Source organism: Thunnus maccoyii, chromosome 12 (genome assembly GCF_910596095.1).
Source record: "Thunnus maccoyii chromosome 12, fThuMac1.1, whole genome shotgun sequence".
In the NCBI taxonomy this organism is placed as follows: Eukaryota; Metazoa; Chordata; class Actinopteri; order Scombriformes; family Scombridae; genus Thunnus; species Thunnus maccoyii.
In genome coordinates, this window is record NC_056544.1 from 3,519,145 (window position 1) to 3,544,503 (window position 25,359).

Genomic DNA, 25,359 nt, shown 5'->3' on the forward strand with positions numbered 1-25,359 from the left:
GTGTTGCTGCAGAGATTATTATTTTCAAAATGAATAAAGGCTGCTGATGAAGATAAAATGATTCACATTACCCTTTATTAAGCACACATAACAGTAGAATTGACGCATGTGATAGCCGTCAGTTTCTGCTTTCATACTCAAGGTCTTATAATCATTTTTCCTACAAAAGAAACAACATATCCAGGAGCTTGAGGTTACAATGTTAAGTCATTAAAAAACTCGATTCATGAAGTGGCTGCCATTTTTGACTTCCTGTTAAATTATTGATGTATTTGACAACAAGAAGTTTAGGGATGAAACAACAGAACGTTTTTGGTGTTGTCCCCGTGACACTTGTCAACATAAAAACAAAGACTGAACTGGTATGCAAGACTAAATGTCAAATGTATATTTGTAGTAGATAAACATTCCCTGAAAAGACCCTAAAATGCTGTATTCATGAATGTAGGGGCTTGATTTTGCTATGTCAACGATCAAATTAAGGTGTTTTACCCTTAAATTTCCCCCCTCCCCCATTATTCACTACAATTTTAATCTCACAAGACACATTTAAAGGGTGTTCAAGTTAAGACAATAAGGGGTTCTGTTCCTGTATGCAATCTCAACAACATTATTATGTGTATGTGCTGCTTTGGCTCCCATGTGAACAAGCAGAGGAAGTTAGGATATATCATCACAAACATGATGGATAAGAATCTAAATATCTAAAGCACCTAAAACTTTTTCACAGTGTGTTTATGTGTATTTGTATATTTCACATGAGAATCCATCTTGTCAGGCTTCAAGTTATGTGCTTGTGTCTGAACCACCTGTAGATCAGACAAATCAGTGTCCTATGAGGATTCTCGCGTGATCTTGTGATCTCGCCAATACAGCTGCCTCACAAGGTAAAATCGTGATAGACAGATGGTACATCCAATCTCCTGCCAAGTATTTTTTGAAAGTGCCTGCCCTTTTCCGAAGAGTTTCCAAGGACAACTTCTCAAATGGTTTTGTGTAACAAACCATTTGGCGCATCAGGTTAATCTGGATATTGCAGAGCAGATGATGCTTTCCAGAATATCCACCTGAAAGAAAACACTGAGTCAACCATCAGGTAAGAAGCTAACTGAAGAAAGAAGCTTCTAAACTGCATATTAAATGCCTCACAACAGTATGATATTCTGTCAATAAAGGGCAAATATTACATGAGATGATAATGGAGTGAGTTTAATAAAAACTCATCAGTTGTATTTTTGTCCAACTCGCCACCTGTTCCTCAGTTTTACCTGGCTGCTCTCTCCCAAACTTAGGTTCTTGAGCTGGTAGACGGTCACTTGTCCATCACTGTCCCCTACTAGGACACAGTTTGTCTGTGTGGCAAACAGCAGGGACTTCATCGTCACACCGGGGGTAGCAGGCTGCACAATAATGGGGTCTAGGCTGAAAGAGACGTGTATGAACATACAGGATGCATCAAAGAGATAAACAGGGTGAAGCTAAGTGAGTACAAAAGTCTCTCTCCTCAGTCTGACTCACATGCTTGAATTCAGATCCCAAATCTCCAGCTGTCCCTCATTAACAGCCCCGAATACTGTGGCCCACTTTGGGGACCACTTGATGTCACACACGGCTCTCTGGGCGGAGACGAGACTTAACACGGGGCTAAAGTGATCCTGCTTCCACAGCTGAATGGTCCAGTCAGAGGAGCAGCTCAGGAACACATCAGGACTGAGTGGACACCATGCGAGGGAGTTGACAGGACACTGATAGGGAACGAGATCCGTGAATGTTACTTAGGGGTTGTCTGAGTGCTTAACAATGACCCACAGATCTTTAAAAAAAAAACAAGATTAGCAACAAGTAGTCACAGAATTACATGCAGAAGAAAGAGTAAAAAACTGAATGCAGAACATACAGTGAAATCTACAGCAGAATAAGTTTCCCTCTCAAGGCCATAAATGAATATTCCTAGAGCGAGGAGTGAGGATTTTTTAAAAACTTCATAATACAAGCATTTTGATTCCTGGAGAAGATATGGATGGATTAAGTAACTGGTGAAGAGATGAATTTTCAACTTATAATAGAAAATATGGAATGACTAAGCTCTACTGACTTCTACACTTATTTCTACTTATTAAAGCTCATCACTTCACTCTTAAAGCTTCAGTAACTTGTTTTTGGCCACTTGGGGGCAGCAGAGCAAGCTGAAAACACAACCCTGACATATCATAGCCTTATGAAGTTGTTGTGGCTAACATGTTAGCAAAGACTCACTTATTTACACATCCAGCAGACAGAACAACATTGAAATTCATTTAGAGTTGTGTCACTGGTCACATGATGATTCACTGATTCCCTCTCCATCAACTCCTGAGAAAAATATCTGGCTCTTTATCTGCTAAGTTTGCCGCTACATTCTCCAGCGAGTTGCCAACTTTGCCTGTCTGTCATTTGGTGCCAGGCAGGCAGTAGTGGACAGTTTAGTCTCTCAGGTCTATCCAAATAGAAGTAATATCTGAATAAATTATCAGCACATTATCCCACACCCACCTGCTCAGCTGTTGCTACTCCCCAATTATCTTCACCTGCTGCTCATTACCCCATCGGTACTATATATACCAGTCCTCTGTCATTCACTCCCTGCCAAATTGTCAATGTTGCTTCAGTGTACACTTGCTTTCCAGCCACCCTGTATGTATTACCTGTTCCTGCCTTCACCTGTGGTTTCCACCTTCTGTCAGTTTGTGACCTGCCTGCCTTGCCCCTTCAGACTTGTTTGCTTCTTTGGACTGTATTATGGATTTTGATTATTAAAGCCCCTTCTCATTCAACCTGTCTGCCTTGGTGTCTGCATTTGGGTCCTCCTCCTGTTTGCCCTGTACACACACCCATGAAGTACTGTTCTGCTGTCAACAGAAATAAAGTACAGTATATTATAACATCATGTGCTCATGGCATTCCTATGCATGTGCTAATAAAACGTGATACAAACAATACATGGACCTACTAATGAAAACATTTCTTTACAGTGCCATTAGTCAAAAACTCTACACTTGCCTGTTAATCAGATCTTATCACCTAAGTAGAAAATGAGATATGAGCTTCTGCAGTCTACACGGAATAATACACCTCAGGTTTCTGTGTTTTAAAGCAGCTGTATCAAAAGAATTAACATGATAGAATATCCAGTCATTCATCATGGTTGAAGGTTTTATACTAAAGGACTTACATAGTGTTTCCTGTAAGTCTCCAGAAACTGCTGACTGTTGTAACAGGAGCACTTGTGGATGAGACCTTCCCATGTACCAGCCAGATAGATACTGGAGTCCTGGAGAAACAGAGAAATGTAGAAGAGAAGTGTGATGCATGATAGCAATGATGCACTAATTTATGAAGTTAAATACAGAGAAACACAGGTAAGAGGAAAAAATGTCGGATGTCGGAGCAATTTCACCACCACAACCCTCCAACAGATATGTATTTCCACAATAATGGATGAGGAATCAAGCTCAGCTAAAACAAGCATATGGTAAACTCATTTATGTCATCAACTTACTGTTGGATGAAAGTCAAAACACAGACCAGGAGTCAGTGCTGACAGAATGCTTTCTGTATTCTTTTCTGTTTTGGTCCCTCCAGCCTTCTTCTTAGTATTATGAATCCTCTTGAGCTTCATCAGGTCTATGGCAAAAGATGTTTAAGTTGTTGGAAATTCTGCTTATTTCTTCATCTACTTCCTAATCAGCACATGTCTCAAACAGAAATGACATGGTTAAAACCACTGCCTGATGTAGAGCACAGTACCTGTGCATTCGAGGCCATTGTTGCAGACAAACCACTTGCTAATCCTGCCGTCTGCAGCCACAGAAAAGAGAGCTTCTACCTTTTCATCTCCTGTTAAGCTCAGTTCTTGTTGAGTCCACCTGAGCTGCCACACTGGACCCAAGTGTTTGTTGGGACACCCACTGTGTAGAGCCAAACACAAAGAAAGAAACAGCAACAACATGAGTAGCATCAGTAGCTGCTCGATTGTCAGTAAGTGATATACAGTAGGAGCCTCTGTGTCCACACACACAGTCCTCACCGGCTGCTAATGACACGTGTGTTCTTGTCTTGACTCTGCACACTGTAGATAGCAATGCTGCCATCTTGCATCCCAACAGCCAGCTGACTTGGGTTGTTGGCTGAGAAATCCAGAGAAGTCACAGTATTGTCACAGTGGATGACACGCTCAGGCCACTGCAGAGGGGGAACATGACAAAAACAAAAGCTCACTCAATATTTTGCATGAGGTAGCAGGGGGCACTGGAGGATGACATCCAAAAGTTTGGGAAAGTGAATAAAGGTCATACCGTGGGGTTTTTGAGGGACCAGCAGCAGACCAGTCCTGGTTTCTGTGAATCAGACTCGCCATAGCCCACAGCCAGGAGGTCCTAGCAGAGAAGAGACGTTTCATTGAGGTGCAAACATTTCATGTTTGTAACTTTTTAAACTAGTAAGAACTTAAAGTAATAGAAGCGTAAAAAGTAAATGGTTGCTCACTGTGTTGAAATAAAAGTGTCAGCCAGGGTTAATACCCTTGCAATTCTGTTAGTTGTATATCAGACTATTTATATTGTATGCATGTGTCACCATAATTTCCATTTTTTAATTTAATAGTGTTATATGTGTTCATATTTTGAGAAATTCTCTGGAGGTGAACTTAATTACGTCTATGTTTCTCAAAGCATTATAAACAATGTTTAAAAAAATCAGCAGCAGTCTATCTTTCCAAACAATGTCTTTGTTACTGTCAGCTGTTTTCACAAGGACTATTTTCTGAAGGAAAGTAGTTCCAGCGAAAACTGCTGACTGCATGATTTAGCACAGTGGGACATTGTTTCTGGAAAGAGACATTACAGATAAGTTTTTCAGATATATTTAAATGCTTTGAGCACTGCAAATGAAACTTCTATTCACGTCTATTCTATTCTATTCTATTCACTTGTCCTTCAGCCACTACTGTGACCGGGTCACAGTACATACCTGCTATAACTGCTGTTATGGATGACATAATTGACTCACTTGATAAAAAGGAACACTATGCATTCTGTGGAGATCTGTCCAAGGCTTTTGATACTGTTGATTACAACATTTTGTTAAATAAACTGCTTTCTGTGGGTTTTGATGCTTCTGCTTACAGCTGGTTCAAATCATATTTCTCTGTTAGAGTTAAAAATGTTTCTGCTGATGGTTTTAAATCAATCCCCCTAATAGTTGATAAAGGTGTCCCTCAAGGATCAGTATTAAGCCCCCTGCTATTTACTCTACATAAATTATATTTACTTGCACTGTAATGTCCATTTGTATACAGATGATACCATCTTGTATGCCATTGGGCCTACCACAAACCAGACCTTCTCCAGGTTATAGTCTGTTCTCAGGTCTGTCTTGCAAAAGAGATTTTCATCTCAATGAGACTTCCTGAATAAATAAAGCCTAAGTAAAAAAGACAAAATGGCAGTAATTCAGGAGACAGCAGCAGGTGTGTCTGTGTTACCGGGTTCTTTGTGTTCCAGGCCATGCTGCTGACGCTGCGTCCTTTGCTAAGCTCACAGGTGAAAGTCCAGAGACGCTCCAGGGCAGGAGTCGGAGAGCTCTCTGTATCCTCCTGTCTACACCTCTCAGCCCCAGGCTTCATCGGACTGTCAGGATCTGACACAAACATTCATACATACTTATTTATTCAAAAGGTAACAATTTATAAGACTGTGACAAATGATCTGACCTTGCACTAGGTTGGGAGGTAATATTTATGCATTGGGAGGTGCTGGCCAGTCAGCATCTGGATTCAACTGCATCATCACTTGTGCACGGCAACAATGCACGGCATGTGGGTGAAGAACTGACTTTACCTTCTAGTACAGGCAGCTGCCTGTAAGCAGCCAGCTTGGGTTGCAAGGTGTTTCCCAGGATGCTCCTCTCCATAACTAATAGACTATGCTGAAATTTCTCTGAGTGCATGATGAGCTGCAGGTCTGTCTCAGCATTTAAACTGTTCCCAAACACTTCCATGTCTTTCAGTGAGCTTGCAGCACTGCCTGAAGAAAAATATGAGAAAGTAATACATGCACATTAATCAATAATATCATTGAAAACCTATCCCAATGTTTTCTAATGATATCTGAATCACATCAAACCCTTCTCTCTATACCTTAGTTGTGTCAGAAAAGTCACTCGCAGTGACTGTAAAAAAAGAGGCTTGAAAATACAGTTCATTTATTTACATATTGTTGAATTGTCCACCACAGAGAAAAGAGTATTTTTGGTTATTCGCACTGGAATTACACACAACAAAACCCAGACTGAAGCAGCGCACCCTCAGTGTGCTTCATTGTTACCTGTGCTGGTGGTGCTGCCCACTGACAGGCTCCTCTCTGCACCTCTGCTGGTGTCCATCACAGCCTCTGGATACTCAGCCTTCTCTGGTTCAGGGCTACACACTGTTTTATCCTGCTCAGAGCTGCATGAAGTATCATACATGTCCCAGGTGGTAACAGTGGTGGCTGTGGACATGGAAACATTTGAAAAGATCATCCACTTTGAAAAACTGAACACTGAACAGGATTGGTTCAATTTAGATAGCAAAGTCCTCCACTGTTTAGATGTGTAAGTCCCAGTACTCATTTTTAGATGAGTAAGTCAGTACTCATTTGGACAGCTGAAGCTTCATATATATATATATATATATATATATATATATATATATATATATATATATATATATATATAGCTTTGCATAAACTTTTAATTACATTTTTGCACAGTAGGAGGACTGTGGATTTTGTTCCCCATCACTTACATTGTAAGTGCATTATGAACAGATCTTCTAATGGTCAGTATGAACAGGAGGAATGATTACAGCAAGATTACAGCATTGTTCATTTGGGCTCCTGACTTGAAAAACTGTGAACCCGTCCTTTAAATTCATCAGGTGGCCAAAAACACAAGTCCAAATGAGTGCCAACCTTGCTCTGTGTTTGCAGGATTATCTACCTGTCACCCACTTTAATGGATTTGTATAAATCATCACTTAATTTAATACTAAACAAAGAGAGCAATTAAGCCTAACCTGCATCCACCATGACCATGCTGTCACTCGGGACTTGTTTGTTTTTAGTCACTGCATTCAATGTCTGCATTGCTCGATCAGTATACTTATCATTGCCCATTCTGTTCCTGCAAACCTTGGCATACTGATTGTTTCGCTCTCTGTAAAAACAAGAGGAAGATGACAACAGCTTGTTACAACCAAAAAAGCGTATACATTTTTCAGTTATTGATAAATAAATTCACTTCTATTTTACAGTATGCGTGTCCCAGGACAGTTCCACAGAGCAAGACATGTCAGAGTGGTGAGTCGTTCCCAGGGTAAATCTTGGATTAGCCCTACTCAAAGTTGACAGATTTCAGATCTTGTCAAACAGTTAAGAAAACCAGGAAGTAGAGGACGTCACTCACATGATAGCTTCTGCGTTATAAGCATCCACTGACACAAAGGTGCTGGGTATGTCCAGCAGTGAAATGCTGTCTGTCTCAGAGATGTAGACATCTATGACCGCTTTTAACATGTTATCTGTCACCTGTTCTTTCACACTGTTTCTTTTCCGATGCAAATCTGGCAGGGAACAAACATGACACAAAAGTAAACTTTTACCACTTACCACAATAGATATGTTACAGTTATCTGTTAGAGAGAACTGTGAATAAATCATAATTAAATTTATTTGTAACTGTATTTAGCTGCATTTAGTTTACTTTCACTTGTGGCCATGTATATCCAGGGAAGATTAGATCAAAACAATGAATATAGTAATTAAAAGGAATAAACAGTAGAACAAACACCAATGATGCCCTATATATTTAAAATGAAAGAATAAAAAAACATATAGTATTGTAATGAACCTGGGAAGTTGATGGGTATGTCCCGTTTGGAAAACGTATCCTCAATCTCCTCATTTACTGACTCTATGGTAGACTGGCTGGATATTCTGCTGCTACCTAATATTGACCTGGAAAACAACGTAAAGAGTACATTTTTACACAGTGAAAATGTGTGGCAACATTTGCCCAAATGGCCTATACAAGAAATAAAAAGTTATTATAAATGATACAATACCTCACAAAACATAGGTCTACAAATCATATTTAAGCATATTAAGATAAAATACTAACACTTTAAGTTGGCATTTATTAGTATATAAACAATTAATAAATGGTTAATAACACGCTAGAAAGTAAGTTGTAGGCTTACATAAGGACATTTTTAAGTGTTTATTAATGTACTTTATTTGTCAACAATTGTAACTTCTCTGAAGAGATTTTATATTGTATCAACTGTGTTTTACCATATTCTCATTAATACAGCAGCCTCCACTTATGGGTGCTAACACAAGGATTTATAGTTGTTGACAAATACATTAATAAACACATATCTGCTAACAACTACATTATAGTGTGTTATAAACTATTATTAAACTGTTTGTATACTGCTTATAAATGCTAAATAGGGAACTGTAGGTAAAGTATTACCGATAAAATTTTTATTTTCCTGCCCACCATCATATCTTATCAATAAATGATACATTCAACTAGAATAGGTGATTTCATTTACTTATTATTTTATATTTGTATTTTTAAATTAGACTGTATATCATATGTGCAACAAACCAGCTGTTGGTGTTTTTCCATTTTCCTAAATTCAAGTGATGTTGTGTGTTAAGTAATGAGGTGCTGGATCCACACCCTGCCATCTCACATCATCTCCAGCCGTTTGACCATCAGCTCAGCTGCTGTAGAGTGTCAGCATGTGCTGAGGTACCTGGAGAACGGCATACTGAAGCTCCCACTGGTTGTTGTCTGCTCTGATGTTGATCCAGCAGAGATCTCATCTAGAAAGAACCTGCCGGCTTTGGCCTGCAGGGCTCCTGCCTCCGCCTGGTACAGTGGCTGAGGAGTGACGTCATTGTCCTCTTCATCAAACACCTGCAGCAAGAACAATTAGCTGCCACTAGCTAGCTGCAAGGTTACTGCTGCTAAACGCCAGTGGTGGAAAGTAACTAAATACATTTACTTAAGCACAGTTTTGAGGTACTTTGCTTGAGTATTTCCATTTGATGCTACTTTATAATTCCACTCCACTACATTTCAGAGGGAAATATTGAATTTTCTCCTCCACTACATTTATTTGACAGCTTTAGTTACTTTTCAGATGAAGATTTGACACAATGGATAATACAACACATTGTTAAAGATGAAACTAGTGGTTTCCAACCTTTTTGGCTTTGGACGTCTTACAAAAAGCAGTGTGTAGTCGGGGTCACATTTCACATGTCTATGAGTTGTTAACAGCTCCACCAAATAGTGATTTTTCCCTCTAAGGTTCTTCTTTCCTCTCCCATTAATCATCTCACAACCCCTCAGATGTATCTGGTGACCCTTTGGAGGAGCCCCGACCCCTAGGTTGGGAACCATTGGACTAAACTAGCTAACTGTATATAGAGTAGTTGAAACTAGCTCCACCTCCAGCAGCTACAACAGTAACATGCTGCTCTAACACTGATGCTTCAGTATTAATAATCTAATGATGTCATATATAATAATATATCAGTCAGAGGAACCAAACCACTACTTTTACTGCCATACTTTAACTACATCAATACTGTATTGGTACTTTTACCTAAGTAAAGGATCTGAATACTTCTTCCACCACTGCTAAAGGTACAGTGCGAACAGGACTAATATAAATACTTATACAAATATTTGTTAAGCCTGCTGTAAGTTACCCGAACAGCTTGTCTCGGGGTTTGAACGGTGCTCTTCTCCAGGACTTTGCTTCCTCCCAGGAGGCTGAAACTTCTCCTGCTCGGGGAAGCAACGGCGCTGGCCGAGAGTCTTGTACTCTGGGTGACTCCATGTATGGCCGACACTGAAGTATTTATTGTTCGAGAGGAACTGGGACACAACGAAATAAATATTAGCACAAGAATTAGCACGGTTACCGTTTCTTTGACCATGTTGACTTGCTGTGAAAATGTCAACTTACGGCTTCAGAAGCAGAGTACGTCTCTTCTGTCTTTCTTCTTTTGCCACCGCTGTAGACATCTTTGTAGTATTGTCGCCATAGCAACGTGACGCTCCTCGCCCTTGCTGGACTGACGTGTAACGACCAGCAAGGTCCAACCATGGGTCCGTTACTATGGTCCGTTATTGCAGGATTTTTCATTGGGGGGGCGTTAACCAACAGTGGAAATGCACTCCTATATATATTTATTATTTTTTCCCACTGCAGCTCTCCACTCTCCACCAACCGCCTCACTGAAATTGAATCATGGATGCAAGCCAATTTCAAACTAAACTGTGATAAATCTGACATAATCAAACCAACCTTCTCTATTATTATTACCCATTCTTTTAATTCATTTAAGAAGAAAAGGGAAAAAAATGGCATCCACACACCATTTCTGTTAGACTGCCATATTTGTGTTTGTGAAGAAAAGCCGTTGGTCAAAAAGGCTAAAGTTGAGGGATTAAAACAGTGTTAGAGTTCATACATTAAAATTTCCTTTCTGGAAGGTTAGTTAACTTCAGCACCATGCACTGTTAAAACAGCACAGTGCAACCATTGGTTTTAATGCCTTTCCTCATGTGTGTGGAGGAAAGTGACAGAGTTTAACGTGTGATAAAGTTTTATAGCATATCTTGAATCAAAGTGACATTTATATTGTCTTCATGTAACCTGATCCAAGATTAGTAGGCTACTAATGATTTTATGATTATGGCCTCATGTGTTTACTTTGCTCAGCTGTAGGAATATATATGATATAATACGACATTAATGTTTTCTATCCTGATAAGTGGTGTTTGGATTGCAATAAATAATTTCGGTTCGAGAAGTTAATGTGTGTCTCAGCTGCAGTAAATAAATAATGGACTGATGACTGGAAATGAAAATTAAACTGTCCAAAGTAGTTCCAGAAGTAATCCGAAAGATCTCATGTTCTCAGATTCATGATTACATCCATTTTCAAGAAAAATTTCACACAATTTTCAACTTCCCCAAAATGCAGTTTGACTCTATTGTTGATGTTAAAATTCACAACAAGGGAGTTGTCTCTATGTTACATGACGTATGTATCGATTCTGTGTTGATGATTGCTTGTGGAGGATTGATGATGCTGATATTATGTCTGTTATTTCTTGGTGTTGATTTAGTCCTTAGCCAAACAAAACCAGTAAAACTGGCACTAGGCCAAATCTAATCACAACTATAGGGCACTTTACCCATTTTCAGTATCAGTACATCAATTCATGAGGAAAACACAAGAATGTACATCAATGAACACTGAAGTTTGTCCTGTCGTAGCCTTAAATAAGCCAAATTTACATCCTTGGATTTCACCTGATAACTCTTTGATACTTGTGTGTATGTGTGTGTGATATCTTATATCAATGCTTCCCCTCCTCCCCCCACTACCTGCCTCTTACCTGAAGTGGGGGGCAGAGGGGGCGGCCATCCAAGGGCCCACGCTCAGGAGGGGCCCGCTGGGGACTAGTGCTCGACCCCGTGGGAGCAGCAGGAATAGGAGAATTTAACTCTCTCAGCTTCTTCTCTTCATTCTCTATGGTAGTTCTTATCACTACGGGTGTAATCCCCCCTCCCACCACAGTGTGGATTGCAATGGCAGAGGGGCGCTGTCCATATTTGTGCTCGTTAACTCTGCGGGAAGTAAAGACCGCAGAAGCAGCGATTGAACGTTTATGACTAACTTCGCTGAAAACTTTATCCAAAATATGAGAAATATTTGCGTCTTTTTATGTTTATGGTGAATGAAACTTGCCAGACAAAGCTTCAGCCTTCTGAAGCTCAGTAAGGGTTATTTGCGTTCGTGTGTGGATGAGGCCAAACTATCCAACCTCACTTTGCTGTGTGTTGAGTGGGACATAAACACTAATAAGGACTAAGTGGTTGGCAGGTTTGCCACCATGAAGGAGAGGAGGATGAAGTTTTAAAAAGTTTGTTAAACTGTTCGGATTATTTTGTTCCATGGAGGACGGAGAAATACACAAATGGACTAACGTTACACTAAACTACAGCAGTCTAGGCATCCAAGCAAGGACAACAACTGGCGAGTGAAACATCCATAATTAGTCTTCATTCATTTAAAAGTTCGTTAAGAAGAAATCAGTCATAATGTTAGATTAATCTGTTGTTTAACTCTATGTTTACCGCATCTCAGCACCTGTCTGTGTCACTGCCTGTGGTGTTGTAGACTGTCTGCTTTGTATTTGAATAGGCCTTGTAGTATTGGGGACCGCTGTGTCTATTTTATGTTTATGTTATTCCCGTGTTAGAAAGACATTATATGGAGACAGAACACCTGGCTTGTTGCTGTCTATTGGTGGTGGTGCTGAACTGTTCGTCGGTCGGTGTAGTAAAGCACCACATGCTGCCCTCAGTGCTGAAACATTTGACCGCGGCTGGCAATCTGTTTTCCTTTTTGTTCTTCAGAACAAGCTTGTCTCAAAGTGGCTTCACTGTATGTTACCTGAGACATAGGCTTGCATGGCTCAATAACAATTTGTGATAATTAATAGGATATATCAGCTACTTTACAGTAGCGAATTTAAAATGACTGTTTTAGAAAGGCCCCTTGAGAATGCTTCACCACCTCTGTTCTGAGAGTCTAGCTCCGCCCCTGAATGAGGCATAATGGAAAGTAAGAGGCAACATGAATCTCTGAAAAAAAGCTGAAAAACGGAAGAGGAGAAAACTGGGCCCCCATGACCAATTATGCTTCCTAACCTGTTTGCCTCATGCATTTACAAAAGAAAGTGATTTTCTGATTACAGGTCAAACTTGCCTAAAGTTTAGAGGAAAAATCAGGAGAAAACATTTTTTGTGTATCACTTGTGTAGCAGAACTGTAGTTTTTCTCTCTATCTGTCTTTTGACCCTAGATGGGCCCCAACTGCTGACTTCTAATGTGATCCATAAGTGAAAAAACATACTTATTGTCCCTTCACTAAACACGTTTGTTTATTAAAGGACACTGCTCTCACTGTTTCTCCCAAGTTCACCTTTAACCATAAAACAGAGCTCTGAGGGAAGAGTGGAGTATGAAGAGAGCATGTGCACCTTATCAGTGAAATCACTGTGATCTCTGCTCTTTAGATACGGCTCATATAAATGGAGAGATACGTCCATATCTGTCTCTCAGTCTCTGTACGTCGAGCTCTTTACAAAGACTACGTTTTTTAACTCAGCGGACGGTTTAAAGACCAGGTGGAAGAGGATGGAGGAAAGAGAGGAAAGCCAGAGAGAGGAAGAGACTGGGAAAGGCACAGAAGAAGAAGGGCAACAGAGGTCAGTGACAAACACATGAATGGAAATATCTGTCAAGCTGCACATACAAAGCAAGATAGGTGAGCTCCTCACATTCGTTTCATAAAAGGTGGTGTGTGTTGTGTCCTTGAGCATAATACCACCTAAAGATACCACAGTATATCGCTTCTTAAATGATAACTGTTGTTCATATAATTACACAGATTGATGAGTGATCAGTTGTTCTACCGTATGTTTGACTGTGTTCCTACAGGATCAAGCAGCAGCCTGACCCAGAGGGTTTCCACTCAGGCAGGAAGAGACAGCAACACCTTTATCTAGGCTGTTTAACAAAACAACACCTGATAAGGATATCTGTGGCTGTCGGACTGCTGATAATCATTACCGTCACCGCCATATTGCTCACCAAAAAGTCAGGTACCTCATATTAATGTAACATTATAAACATATAAACTGCATAAACATTTTCTAGATATCACTACAAAGCATTTCCAAAGCTTATTTTAAAACATAGAATAAAGGTAACAATACTGTGTACCTGACCAGCAGGAGTAGTAAAAGAAGAGTAACATGTACAAAGTTCCACAAATATTTAAAAATGAGTAACTATCTACTTTTTACAGCAGATATTTTAACGTGTCATAGCAGGAAAAGCTCAGGTGTTACAAATAATGTTAATGACATAGCAGGACCCTGAAACTGAAACAGCTAAATGGAATTCAGCCATGAGTCCATCATTTTTTTATTTGTCTCACTGCTTTTCCTACTGTCACATGCCAAAACATCTTGTGTGAAAAAAGTCCTATCATTGTCTTAACAGCCAAAAAGGCTCAAGCTGCTATTACTGGTTACAGTCATGGCAGTTTTAGAGGGAGTGAGAATTCGTATGACTTTGACTCCCTCTGTTTTCTGTCCCACTGTGATAAATCTGAGTCTTTGTTCTCACTGGAGCTGAGTCTCTGCAGGAGAACGGATCAACAGTCTGTACAAACCTGAAACATCAACTCCCTTATCTGAGATTGCCAAAATTCTCTGTCTGTCTCAGAATAATAACTATTATATTCTTTTTGATGAGGGGAAAAAGGTAAAAAGGTGTTGTTGTTCAGTCTGTATGTCTGTCTGGGTTTGGTAAATCATATAATAAACCCAGTCTTAAGTCTAATTTCTGAGATTTCTCTGAAGTATGATACAAGATTTGTGGCTTTACAAAGTGCATCGAAACATAGTGGACATAGGCTAAAACTGCTGCTGTCTTACATCACTTAAGATCATTATGATGCATTTATCCAAAGCTGTGTTTGAGTAGGGCGGTCAAAGTTCTCGCAGTAACACACACTGTTAATCTTAATGTGATGATGCATCATATATTCATATATTCATCACTAGGCAACAGCCCTGCTGTAGCGCACAGCAGGACTTCACTTTGCCACAGTACCTTTAAAGCCTCTGAAAACTTAGTTTAGTATTTCTCTGTAACATTAAATACTCATGACTAGATCATGAACAATTAAAGTCAGGAAAGTTCAGGAAAAAAATATCCTAAGGTGTTATTAATTATGAGTTTAACACTCAGAATTCATTTGATCTGCTTCATCAGGACTGTGTGTGTGTGGCTTTATCAGATTTGATTGACAGTGGGTTGGCTGCATAAGCAACAACCCCACAACTATCATCGCATTTTGATTCAAATGTTGCTAACGTATGTTACATCACTTTTTCCATGAGCCTCACTCACTTCAATCCAGCAAGAAGAAACTAACTAACTAGCTAAACTAGCTGGTTTAGTTGCAAAGCCCAATGATAAATATCCATCACTGTCTGTGCTCAATGAATAACATTATACCAGCTCACTGTTCACAGTCAAGTTTCAACACATCAGTGGTGTGATGGGAGAAAATCTAAGGATTCTGGGCACTGTTGGGCACCTTGACAACATCAAAAAGTGTATCTTTAACAAGGCTATAGAGACAGACAGAAAGAAAACTATACTCTGCTGTTGATTCTTGTTTTAGGAATATGTCATTTCAAGTGGTTCTCAGTAAATACGTATGTATGTAAGAAAATTTAATAGGACTGAAATGTACCTGTTAATTACAGTTTTAAAATCCACCATCTGAAATTGTTTTAAATTGGTTTTTTTTAATTCTTGCCAAAAGTTAACTCATTTGTGTCAACTCATTTTAACTTTTCTTTTTAACTTTTTCTTATTCACACTGATCTGTGCACAGCGAAACTTTCCTCCCACAGCAGATGAATGTGAAAACAGCCTTCTAGTGTCAAACTTTGCACATAAATCATTCTGTACAGTGAAGCTCAAACATCCAACTGAAAGAACAAGAAGAAAAACACATTTCTAAGTGAAGGGAACAAATCTTGAACAAATCTCACAAAAAATATAATTGCACATCTAACACAATAAGAAAAATGGAGGGGGATTACTTGAAACATATCTAATAAATGACTAATAAATTGATCGTTAGATCTATGCATTGTATTGCCCACAATACATTAGAATGTGATGTATGTAAAAGTATATCTGATAATGTGTGAATGACCTTAAGTACCTGCATTTGTCTTGCTGTCCAATCAGGTTCTCCAACTCCTCTCCCCTCATTTTCTACTGGTGGAGACATGCTGGACTTCCTGGTGCAGTCGGGTGACATCAGCAAGCCTGATGGTCTGTTGGCTACCTGGTTTCACAGAGCCAACGGCAAGGAGGAAATGAACAAAGCTCTCGCAAGTAAACACACAAATACACACACACACACACACACAGACACAAAATATGATTCTTCACTGACGGTGTTGTTTGTCCTTGGAGCTCAGATGTGCTGAGGATGAACTTACTGATGTTAATATGACAACATATCCTTCTCCCGACCCTTCAGGTGATGTCATGATCTTGGAGGCTGATGTCACTCTGGAAGGTTATGGAACACCCAATGAGAAGCCAATCCCTATCATGGCCCACCCTCCTAATGTCTATAGTGACAACACTCTGGACCAATGGTTGGATGCAGTGCTGGCCTCTAGAAAAGGTTCTGGGCTTTGACTGAACTGTAGTAGAACATAACTGACCATTCAATTTGACTTTAGATTCACAGATTAGAATAAAGAAATCTCTACATCTTTCTGCAGGCATTAAGTTGGATTTTAAGTCTCTGGCATCAGTGGGTTTGTCATTGGACCTGCTTAGTCAAAAGAACAGTAGTAGAGGGATAAACAGGCCTGTCTGGCTTAATGCAGACATCCTCCGAGGTCCCAACGTACCAGCTTTCGTGCCTCCAGTCAATGGAACCAGGTAAGAAAGCCTGATTTTTATGTATTTATTTGTCCATCAGTGCCTTCTCAAGCTTGCATTATGCATGTATTAAGTGAATTATTGATCAGAAAAATCAAATCAGAAACACTCCCTCAACAAAGATGGATTTACATTAGATTTAGGTCAGGAGATACACTGATAATTTACATTGGGAGGTCTGGAAAATGCAGCAGCAAATAATAGGATATAAGAAAAAATGTAGAATTTAAAGAAATGTTAGTGAATTGTAATGTACGTATCTATACAGGACAAACAACATTATAGTTTCATTAACTCACGGCTCCATAATAACAGACTGTACATTCCTCTACTCTCTTTCCCTCCTTCCTCCTTTTCCAGATTTCTGCAGTTGATTCAGGAGAAGTTTCCAGATGTGACTTTGTCTCCTGGATGGATGGTATTACATGTTCACAGCCTGATTAGGAATCACAGTGTAGTACTTGTATAACAGGGTGTAGTGATGGTAATGTCAGTCAGCTGGTCAGTTGATATATGGATGCAACACCTTGGTCCAAAGCTAAGGCCAAAGACAGATATGTAGCTAGTATTTAGAAATAGTGAGGTCCTGAGTGCTACATTCATTTACTCTGGATAAGAAATGTTTTTTGCCTGAATTGGTCCGAAACAAGTTTATGAGTCCACTGCCATATTAGCTGCTCTGCTTGCTTGGAGCAGTGCTTTGAGCTAAATGTTAAAATGAGCATGCTAATATTCTCACAATGACAATGCTAACATGCTGATGTTTAGTAGGTACAATTTTTGCCATGTTAACCATCTTAGTTTAGCGCGTTAGCATGCTAACATTTACTAATTAGCACTAAACACAAAGCAGCTAAGACTGACAAGAATGTAGTTCTGCATGTATTTGGTGATGAATCAAATTACTGGACAAATTGCAATTTTGACCAGATGATGGCACTAGATGAAAAGTAAAGGGATCACCAAAGTTATTAGAATTTATCCTTTGGCCACCATAGATATCTGTACCAAATGTCATGGCAACCCAATAGTTGTCAAGATATTCGCTAAAAACCTCAAAATGTCAATGACATGTTTGTGCAAGAAAAAAGTCAGAAGATAACCAATGTCAGTAAGATTCATCCCCACCACTGGTGGCTAAATCATGTAATGTAATTTGCTGAGAAAAACCATAAGAATGAAGCCTGTATATTTTGGTCAGTCCATCTAGCATCACCCAGTGAACTTTAATGCTCACTAGAGGACAAATCACTTTGAAATAGTTAACAACATGGTCTTCCCTTTTAAGTCCAAGATTTACATTTTAATGCCTCACTAGTGGTAACTTAAGGGCCTATGAATAGCAAAGTCATCCCTTCATTTTTCCAGCAATTGTTCTTTTCTAGTGCATAATAATCAGCCTCATATTGCTGCTATTGTGGCTTTTTGTCTGAATGATTGTACTGTACAGCTTATGCTACACTGTTTCTGACAGGTAGCCTATGTTCCTCCGATTTTAATTGCAACCTACACCAGGGCCATGATGGAGGACATGTATGACATGATCAAAGATGTCTCCCAAAAGGTAAGCATCAAAAAACATGCCAAAACATCAGTAGGAGAGAAGATAATCCAGTATTATTAACTATCAAACAGCTTGAAAATGATGCCGGTCAGATCAGAAAGTGGTACAGCAGGATTCATTCAAACTGTCCTGCTGGAAGCTTGATGTGGTGGCTACTAGCTCTATCACTAACAATTTGTTAACACAGTTCATTCAAGTATTTGTTTGAACTACTCTCTCACAAGTAACTGCAATATCTACAAAATCATATCCCTACTGTGGAGACGCTATAGTCCAGCAGAACAGGGTCATTTGTAAAACTGACTAAAGTGTCACAGCTAAAATGACAGATGTTTGATATATTGAAGAACTTTGAAGTGAAGTTTGATATATTACCATGAACAAATAAGACTATCAACACAAAGACTGGAAACCTCTAATGACATCTGTGCTGCATTTTGTGTCATGATCTACCAGATACACTGTAGCAGGAAATCTGATGAATATGTTTACAACAGGAAACAGAAGGAGGACGCTACAGTGACAGATACTTAAAGGGATAAATGTCTGAGGAAAAAATCACTTAAAGCAATCATTATCCTCTTCAGTAGCGTCAAACAGGTAGTGTGATACAGGCAGAAGTCACCTTTCATAACACTGGAAGAGGAACTCTGTTGTCTACCTACTTATGTGCAGCCCCTGTTGCTAAAAACTTATTTTTAACCAGGAAACTTAAAAAATCATGAATTTACTTTGTAGACACTGGCTGATGCTACTTATATTTCTATGTGTGTCATTAAGTATTTTTTAAATTTCCCTGGCAATCCTCTGCATGAGACAAGGCTGGATTATCAATTGGGCAGCTGTCTTAGAAGCCCAGACCCTCAGGGGAGGCACCATGTGGCAATTAGTTTGTAGCAGTTTGATTAATGACTGTTATGCACCACTTAAACACAATACAAACTGAAATGATAGGGGCCAAATTGCAATGCATATTACCTTGCCTTGAAGGCCGTCATCTTTATTTCAGTTTATATTGTGTGGTGCAGTTCCATTAATATATTCCATTAACATTGATTTGTCTCTTCAGGTGACATTCCCAGTCCAAGCCCTGCTGGTTCGCAGGGGCTGGCAGCACATCAGCTGGCTCCTCAGCCAGTCACCACGGTAACACAGTTTCCATCTGTATTGTGGCAATGACCGAAAATACAATCATTTATTTATGAAAATGACCCACTCCTTACTCTATCTATAAACAGGCCTTAAAGTGATCATTCACAGCATTTCCATGCACAGCATAATTTGCTGTTTGCTATTTGCTCTGTCTCCACTTGATTAAAGCACATATCAGCTCATTAAAGCTCTCATATTTAATGTTCTAAACACTAACACATACAGTCTGGTATAGTTTTTTCCAGGGAAAAATTCTCTGGTTCACAAGTTTCTGAGCAATCTCAGAAAAGAGCATCAGCTGGTCTCAAACCATAGAAAACTCAATTCATTTACAGTATGTGACTGTGATTTTGTTCATTTTTTTGTGTTCATTTCCAGTAATAATCCACTGGATATGGCACTTTGGGACACTGAGTCTGTTTTGGTGTTGTGATTTTGTTTCCAGGTTCAGTCTGACATTGTGGCAGGGTCCAGATCACCCAAACATCAGCGACCTGCTGTTCATCCGTGACAACACCCACCCTGCCAGAGTCTACTATGATATATATGAACCAACGCTTTCAGAATTTAAAGAGATTGCAAGTAAGGAAGAACTGGGCAAAACATGCAAACATCAAGTCATGAAGATACCAGTCACCCAGTTTAGAACGAAAGTGGAGTTTAATGTGTAGAGCAGCATGTAAGAAACTGAAAACATCCAAACCAAGATTAAAAATATATCTTGTGTAGGCCGTTTTGCTTTGTCTCATCTACATTCTTAATAATAAATATAGAAATTAACAAATAATACATTTTAAAAAATATATGATACGTTTTTTTTATCTTTAACTTTTTGGTTATGTATAAGATACAAAGTGTCAAAAATGGAAAATGTAAAAATAATTCATGATTTAGTATTGGAGTTACTGAATACCTGCTGGAAAAAGGTTTATTAAAAATATTAAAACTATATTTGAGCTAAGATAAAAACAGAATACATGGCTGACACTAAAAAATGTAGTTAAAATAATCAATAAAAGGCACCACTGAATGACCCAACACTGCTGTGATAGTCAGTCAAATTGTGAATGAAAATTGTGGGAATGTCTTGAAATTTTAACAACGAGAAAAGCTCTCACAAGGCCTTGACAGGGTGTCACTGGCTAGACTCACAGGAAATGTAATTTCTGAATGTAATATTATAAAGATTTACAGTTTTAAGATTTTACTACATGTCATTGTTCATAAAGAATATATCATCTACAACATCATCATTAGCTGCCATGTTGGTGATACACTAGTCAAAAGCGAAAAACAATTTTCATATTTTCATACAGATGACAAAGGTTACAGATGACTAGTTGCTGTGTACTGTATGTCCATTTACTTATGTATTGATCATGTTTACAGGACAGCAGGGCCGTCTGAGGAGATTCTATCCTGGAGGAGACCTGATGGACTTCCTCTATCACACCCACCACCCAGACTCTAACTTCCCATCTGCGGTCACACAACATGACAGCCTGGAAGTCCACTGGTTTACTGTCACTGATCAGGCCTCTCTACTGGCTCAACTTTCAGGTATTAAGATATCAAAAACAGCTTCTCCACACATTTCCTGGAACCCCTTGTTTATACACCATAAAGCTGTCACTAATAGTTTTTCTTCAGACATACAGACAGTCATTCAGTTTCATTGTTGTCTGTACTCAATTATTATTGAATTATTGAATTATTAACATTATGCTGTCTTGCAAAGCTGAACTGCATCATCACAGTATTTTCTCCATCAGCAGTAGCTCTACACATCAAAGTCATTGTGTGTAGGATTTTACAAATTTGTCACTTTAGTGCCATCTAGTGGCAGAATATAGAACGACACTGTGACACACAGCACTGCACAAACAAATCTACACAGTGGCTTTAAAAATGCAAAATAAGTCCAAAAATTTTTTTTGTTTTTTTTTGCTTGGTAGTCACTGAAAAGACACTGAATATTTATTAACCACGATCACAGTAATAAGATTTCCATCGATTTAAAATAAATAAATAAATTCTCATGAGTTATACTATGGTCACAGTGCAGCTACTTTTTATAATGAGGTTGACACTGACTGAAGTGTATAGTTTGCTGTATAGCTTGCACTGTGGTCTTTCTTCACTGCTTTAATGTGTTCAGTGAGGACGTCATGATAGTGTAAACCTGTGGACACTGTTGGTGTTTTGAACACACTCCATCACTGTGACAGCTACAAAGCATTAATCCGGTTCATCTTTACTGTCATGTTCATAACCAACATGCCTGTGCAGATGGTGCGGGTGGTATGTTGGTGCTTCGGGTGGGATCTGACACTGACCGACCTGGAGTCCCTCTGGTGGAAGGTTCAGGGAAGAGCTCAGAGCTCCTCACACTGCAGGTATATCAATACATATAGTATATCAAAGAAGGTTGTTACTGGCAGAGCAAACACTTTTTTTACTTTCCATAAAAAATGACATCATGATCGCTTCCTACAGCTGATTGTGGAGCTCCCCACTCTGGGCTGTCACTAGTCTGTGCTTTAGATTTAAAATATGGTGGCTGTTCTGGAAATGTCAAACTGCAAATCTGTTTCTTAACCCATCTGAGGAAAGAAATGGGCCACAAAGCTGCTAAAATAATACTTTGTTTTATATCTACACCTCATTGTTTAAATATCGGTTCATGAGGTTTGGGAGATTTTAGAGGCGGCAAGTGACATTATTATCTGAACACTCCCTGTAATACAATTATTGGTCCACATGTCTGTTTGAGCTCAATTGATTCACAATGGATGTTTTCCGGATTTGAATCTCAAAGCAAAAACTTACCTAGTGTCTGGCTTTACAAGTCTATCATGTTATTAGTAGTTTTGTGCAGCTCTTATATTTTTATGTTGATCTCTTAAAAGGTTTCTGACTTCAACCCTAAAAGTGAACATAAGGCTTAATAAGGCCTTATGTATGGTTATGTGTGTGCAGGATGTCCTGCAGCTGCTTGAGCAGACAGCTGACGCCCCCTGGGGTCTTTACCTGCGGGTCAAGACTCAGCAGCTTCTGGAAGCTTCTCTCCAACTGCTGCACTCAGCGTACAGCAGTGAGAAGCTCTACAGGCCGGTCTGGATCAGCATGGAGGGTTTACAGAGTGGTAACAACACAGATGTATGTACAGTACCTCCCTGCCTGACAGACTTGCTTTCACCTGTATGGCTTCTGATACAATAACCGGGATTCAATTTCTACTGTTTTTATACCAGAAATATGTTAATTTAACAGTGTAAAAGCTGTGTTAGCAACTTCTTAAGAAGTGTTTGACAGGTTTAATTAAAATCCTGTGACACAACACTGGTAAGGTTTCCCTGGTTGCACATTAGAAATAAGTATTAACAGAATCTTCACAATAAATCATACATACTTACATAACAGCTAGAAATTTGTTTTGTTTTACAGTTATGAATGTTTTTCATCTGCCAGGCAGCCAATGGTTTTCACTCATTTCCATATTATGCGAAAATATAAAAGCAGACTCTTAAAATTTGTTTGAATTGTGTGATCCATCACAGTTAACATGACGTCTGCATACGTATACACTTTCTCATTCAAGTGAACAAGAAGGTGTAGCCCACCTAAACTAACTGTTTACTACTACTACTCCACTGACCACAAGCTAGTCTACAGGCTTTCAATATGGGCACTCGTACACTTGATCAGCAGAGCACAATTAACTTTTGGTTGCTATACCTAGTTAGTTGTCTTCCTTTGAGGCTTCAGCACCCATCTATACATACTGTGTGTGAGGTTAATTCATTATGTGCTTTCCCAAAATATAGATATCTTCTCACATGACCAGAAAATGTGAGAATGATTAGCATTTTTGTGCCCACACGATCTCCAACACTGCTGTTGGGTGTGGAGTTACACACATACTGTAGAATGCCAATCATCTTCTGATAGGTCAACATTTAGGTCTGAGAAGTATTATAGAAGTATTATCTTTACAAAGCTGTGATCCCTGATACATTTCATTAATTATTCTTGAATTTGTCTTTTTATGTGTTGTCATCTACATAGTGTAAATCCTCTGTTGTAACCTCCTCCTCTCTCTCTTTCAGAGGTTTGTGTCCACAGTAGAGAGTTTTTTCCCTTACGTCACCCTTGTCCTGACAGAGCAGAGCTGGCCCCCTCTGGTCCCAGAGACAGTGTTGGGCTTGTCTCAGAGGGTGGCTCTACATCTGAACACAGCAGCACTGCCAAAAGGAGAGGAGGAGCTTTACTCTCTGATGGACATGATGGACAGATATGACATCATAGTGGAGGAGGACGTGGGGAGCAGTGCTGAAGCTTTGTCACACTTGAAAGCTCTTATGATGCAGCAAAAAGAAAGAGTAAACAAAAACCTATATGTGATATCTAACAAATCATAACTGAAGATGGATATGAGCTACCTAGACTAAAAATACTCAAAAAGTGTCAAACAGTTATTTGATGTATTTCTATTCACAATTAATGTGAATAGAAATATATCAGCGGTACTGCAATAACATTGCACATCATTCATTTTTACAGCCTGACAGATATACTGAAGGGCTAATATTATCGGCTGATACGGAGTAAAATATATTGTAAACAATGCAATAAAGAGTGCCTGATTTGCAAGACACTACTATACTTCTGAGTGACTTCTATAGTGGTGGTTGGTTAAATTAAATAAAAGGCAGGGTAACATTTATTAACATTTATAACCCTGGTTCTCTGAATGCCAGTGAACTGGGGGTTTATCCACACCTGACTCTGTAGGAGAAAAAACACTGTTGCAGAATATGTTCATCAATAAAACACCCTTCTTCCAGTACATGTCTACATGTCATGACTCTTTGACTGCCAAATTAGAAGCTGCCTTGCTAAATATATTAGCCTATAAATTGTTTTAGCTAATAGTGTGACTATCAGTTAGTTGGTTGGTCCAGAGTAAAATATCTTGACATCTACTTGATTGATTGGCACAAAATTTGATACAGACATTAATACTTCCCACACAATATGTCCTAATGACTGTGGTGATCCCCTGACTTCTCTAGTGCCACCAGCATGTTGACGCTTTTGTTTCAGAGTGAAATATCTCAACGGCTTTTGGGTGGATTGCATCGAATTTTGGTACAGACATTCATGATCCTCACAGGATGAACTGCAATAACTTTGGTGTATAATAAAATCTCACCAGGGTTTTAACATGCTGACCCATTGAAAAACTATATGATAGTGCCACACACATCTCAGAACATAAGACATTTACTTTCACCCAACCCTCTGGCCAATTTTTAGTTTTACTTCACCAATTCAATTATCACTTCTTTATCACGGCAGTTTTTTAGAAAGTAATATGTTACCTTCAAACTGTCTCCAAGATAAAGTGCCATAATGTAGTCGTGTAATCATATTCAGTTGTGAGCAAACATTTTCTGTTAAAAACATTTTAGTTTAAAGCAATGTTTAATGTTTTTATCAAAAGAAAGATGTCATCTTGCACAAACTGCAGTGAGCAAATAGAGACAAGTCTTACACCACTTCATGCTATTAGTGTTTTTCAAAAAGAACCCCACATTCCCTGTAAAGCTCACACTTGGTTAGATTAAAGACCCCCTCCAGGTATGTTCTGAGATATATAAAAATACTGCTTTGCTATGCTTTGAATAACAACATGTACCTGGTTTGTTTTTTACACAAAAAGTTCAATTACCAAGTTTAAAATCCTTAAAATTACATCTCCTCCTTCTGTCTCCTACTTCACTGTAAGGTCCATTCTCAGTGTTTGTGCACTGGAGGCTTCAAGTTTCCACATCACACTTGTATAAATTGCATACTGGACCACAATTAGCTTAAAAACTATTTGCGGTGTCACAAATCCTGCGCAGAAGTACTACATAACTTATACTCGGATAGAAGCTGAGCACAGTGAAACTTTCCCTCTTTAGCAGATGAA

General features: G+C 39.0%; 2 protein-coding genes across 7 annotated transcripts; one reads left to right on the forward strand and one right to left on the reverse strand.

Annotated features, from left to right (window-relative positions):
* Positions 1–58: 58 nt before the first annotated feature.
* Positions 59–11,533, reverse strand: LOC121908009 (dynein axonemal intermediate chain 4-like). Of its 4 annotated transcripts, XM_042427645.1 has the most exons (17): positions 10,067–11,530; positions 9,807–9,975; positions 8,843–9,006; positions 7,927–8,033; positions 7,483–7,639; positions 7,094–7,233; positions 6,363–6,527; positions 5,877–6,062; positions 5,522–5,676; positions 4,335–4,415; positions 4,067–4,221; positions 3,787–3,947; positions 3,539–3,663; positions 3,212–3,310; positions 1,519–1,745; positions 1,269–1,422; positions 59–1,067 (listed from the first exon to the last, which is right to left on the reverse strand). In XM_042427645.1, exons 1-17 carry the CDS (start codon positions 10,123–10,125, stop codon positions 1,017–1,019), a joined length of 2,355 nt encoding a protein of 784 aa, XP_042283579.1. In that variant the 5' UTR covers positions 10,126–11,530; the 3' UTR covers positions 59–1,016. The 4 variants fall into 4 exon arrangements, 1 of the variants encoding a protein (XP_042283579.1); XR_006099156.1 differs by lacking the exons at positions 59–1,067; positions 1,269–1,422 and adding an exon at positions 2,685–2,858 and having other exon boundaries at positions 1,660–1,745; positions 10,067–11,533; XR_006099155.1 differs by lacking the exons at positions 59–1,067; positions 1,269–1,422 and adding an exon at positions 2,685–2,885 and having other exon boundaries at positions 1,660–1,745; positions 10,067–11,532.
* On the forward strand, positions 9,725–25,161 carry fam151a (family with sequence similarity 151 member A). 3 transcript variants are annotated; one of them, XM_042427647.1, is made up of 14 exons: positions 9,725–9,741; positions 13,195–13,386; positions 13,619–13,782; positions 15,956–16,105; positions 16,254–16,403; positions 16,504–16,666; positions 17,027–17,084; positions 18,141–18,230; positions 19,300–19,376; positions 19,828–19,964; positions 20,772–20,942; positions 21,672–21,778; positions 22,362–22,541; positions 23,492–25,161. In XM_042427647.1, the coding sequence occupies exons 2-14, from the start codon at positions 13,316–13,318 to the stop codon at positions 23,801–23,803; spliced, it is 1,830 nt and encodes a 609-aa protein (XP_042283581.1). In that variant the 5' UTR covers positions 9,725–9,741; positions 13,195–13,315; the 3' UTR covers positions 23,804–25,161. The 3 variants fall into 3 exon arrangements, with proteins under 3 accessions (XP_042283581.1, XP_042283580.1, XP_042283582.1); XM_042427646.1 differs by lacking the exon at positions 9,725–9,741 and having other exon boundaries at positions 11,767–13,386; XM_042427648.1 differs by lacking the exon at positions 9,725–9,741 and having other exon boundaries at positions 13,330–13,445.
* The last annotated feature ends 198 nt before the right edge of the window (positions 25,162–25,359 follow it).

Excerpts from the sequence above, each read along its gene's own strand:
- LOC121908009 (XM_042427645.1), bottom strand. The coding sequence starts at position 10,125 with ATGTCTACAGCGGTGGCAAAAGAAGAAAGACAGAAGAGACGTACTCTG. Across the intron at positions 7,234-7,482 it reads TATAACGCAGAAGCTATCAT|AGAGCGAAACAATCAGTATG; the intron begins GTGAGTGACGTC and ends TTGTTTTTACAG. Across the intron at positions 6,528-7,093 it reads CATGGTCATGGTGGATGCAG|CCACCACTGTTACCACCTGG; the intron begins GTTAGGCTTAAT and ends CCATGTCCACAG.
- fam151a (XM_042427647.1), top strand. The coding sequence starts at position 13,316 with ATGGAGGAAAGAGAGGAAAGCCAGAGAGAGGAAGAGACTGGGAAAGGC. Across the intron at positions 17,085-18,140 it reads CTTTGTCTCCTGGATGGATG|GTAGCCTATGTTCCTCCGAT; the intron begins GTATTACATGTT and ends TGTTTCTGACAG. Across the intron at positions 19,377-19,827 it reads CTCCTCAGCCAGTCACCACG|GTTCAGTCTGACATTGTGGC; the intron begins GTAACACAGTTT and ends TTTTGTTTCCAG.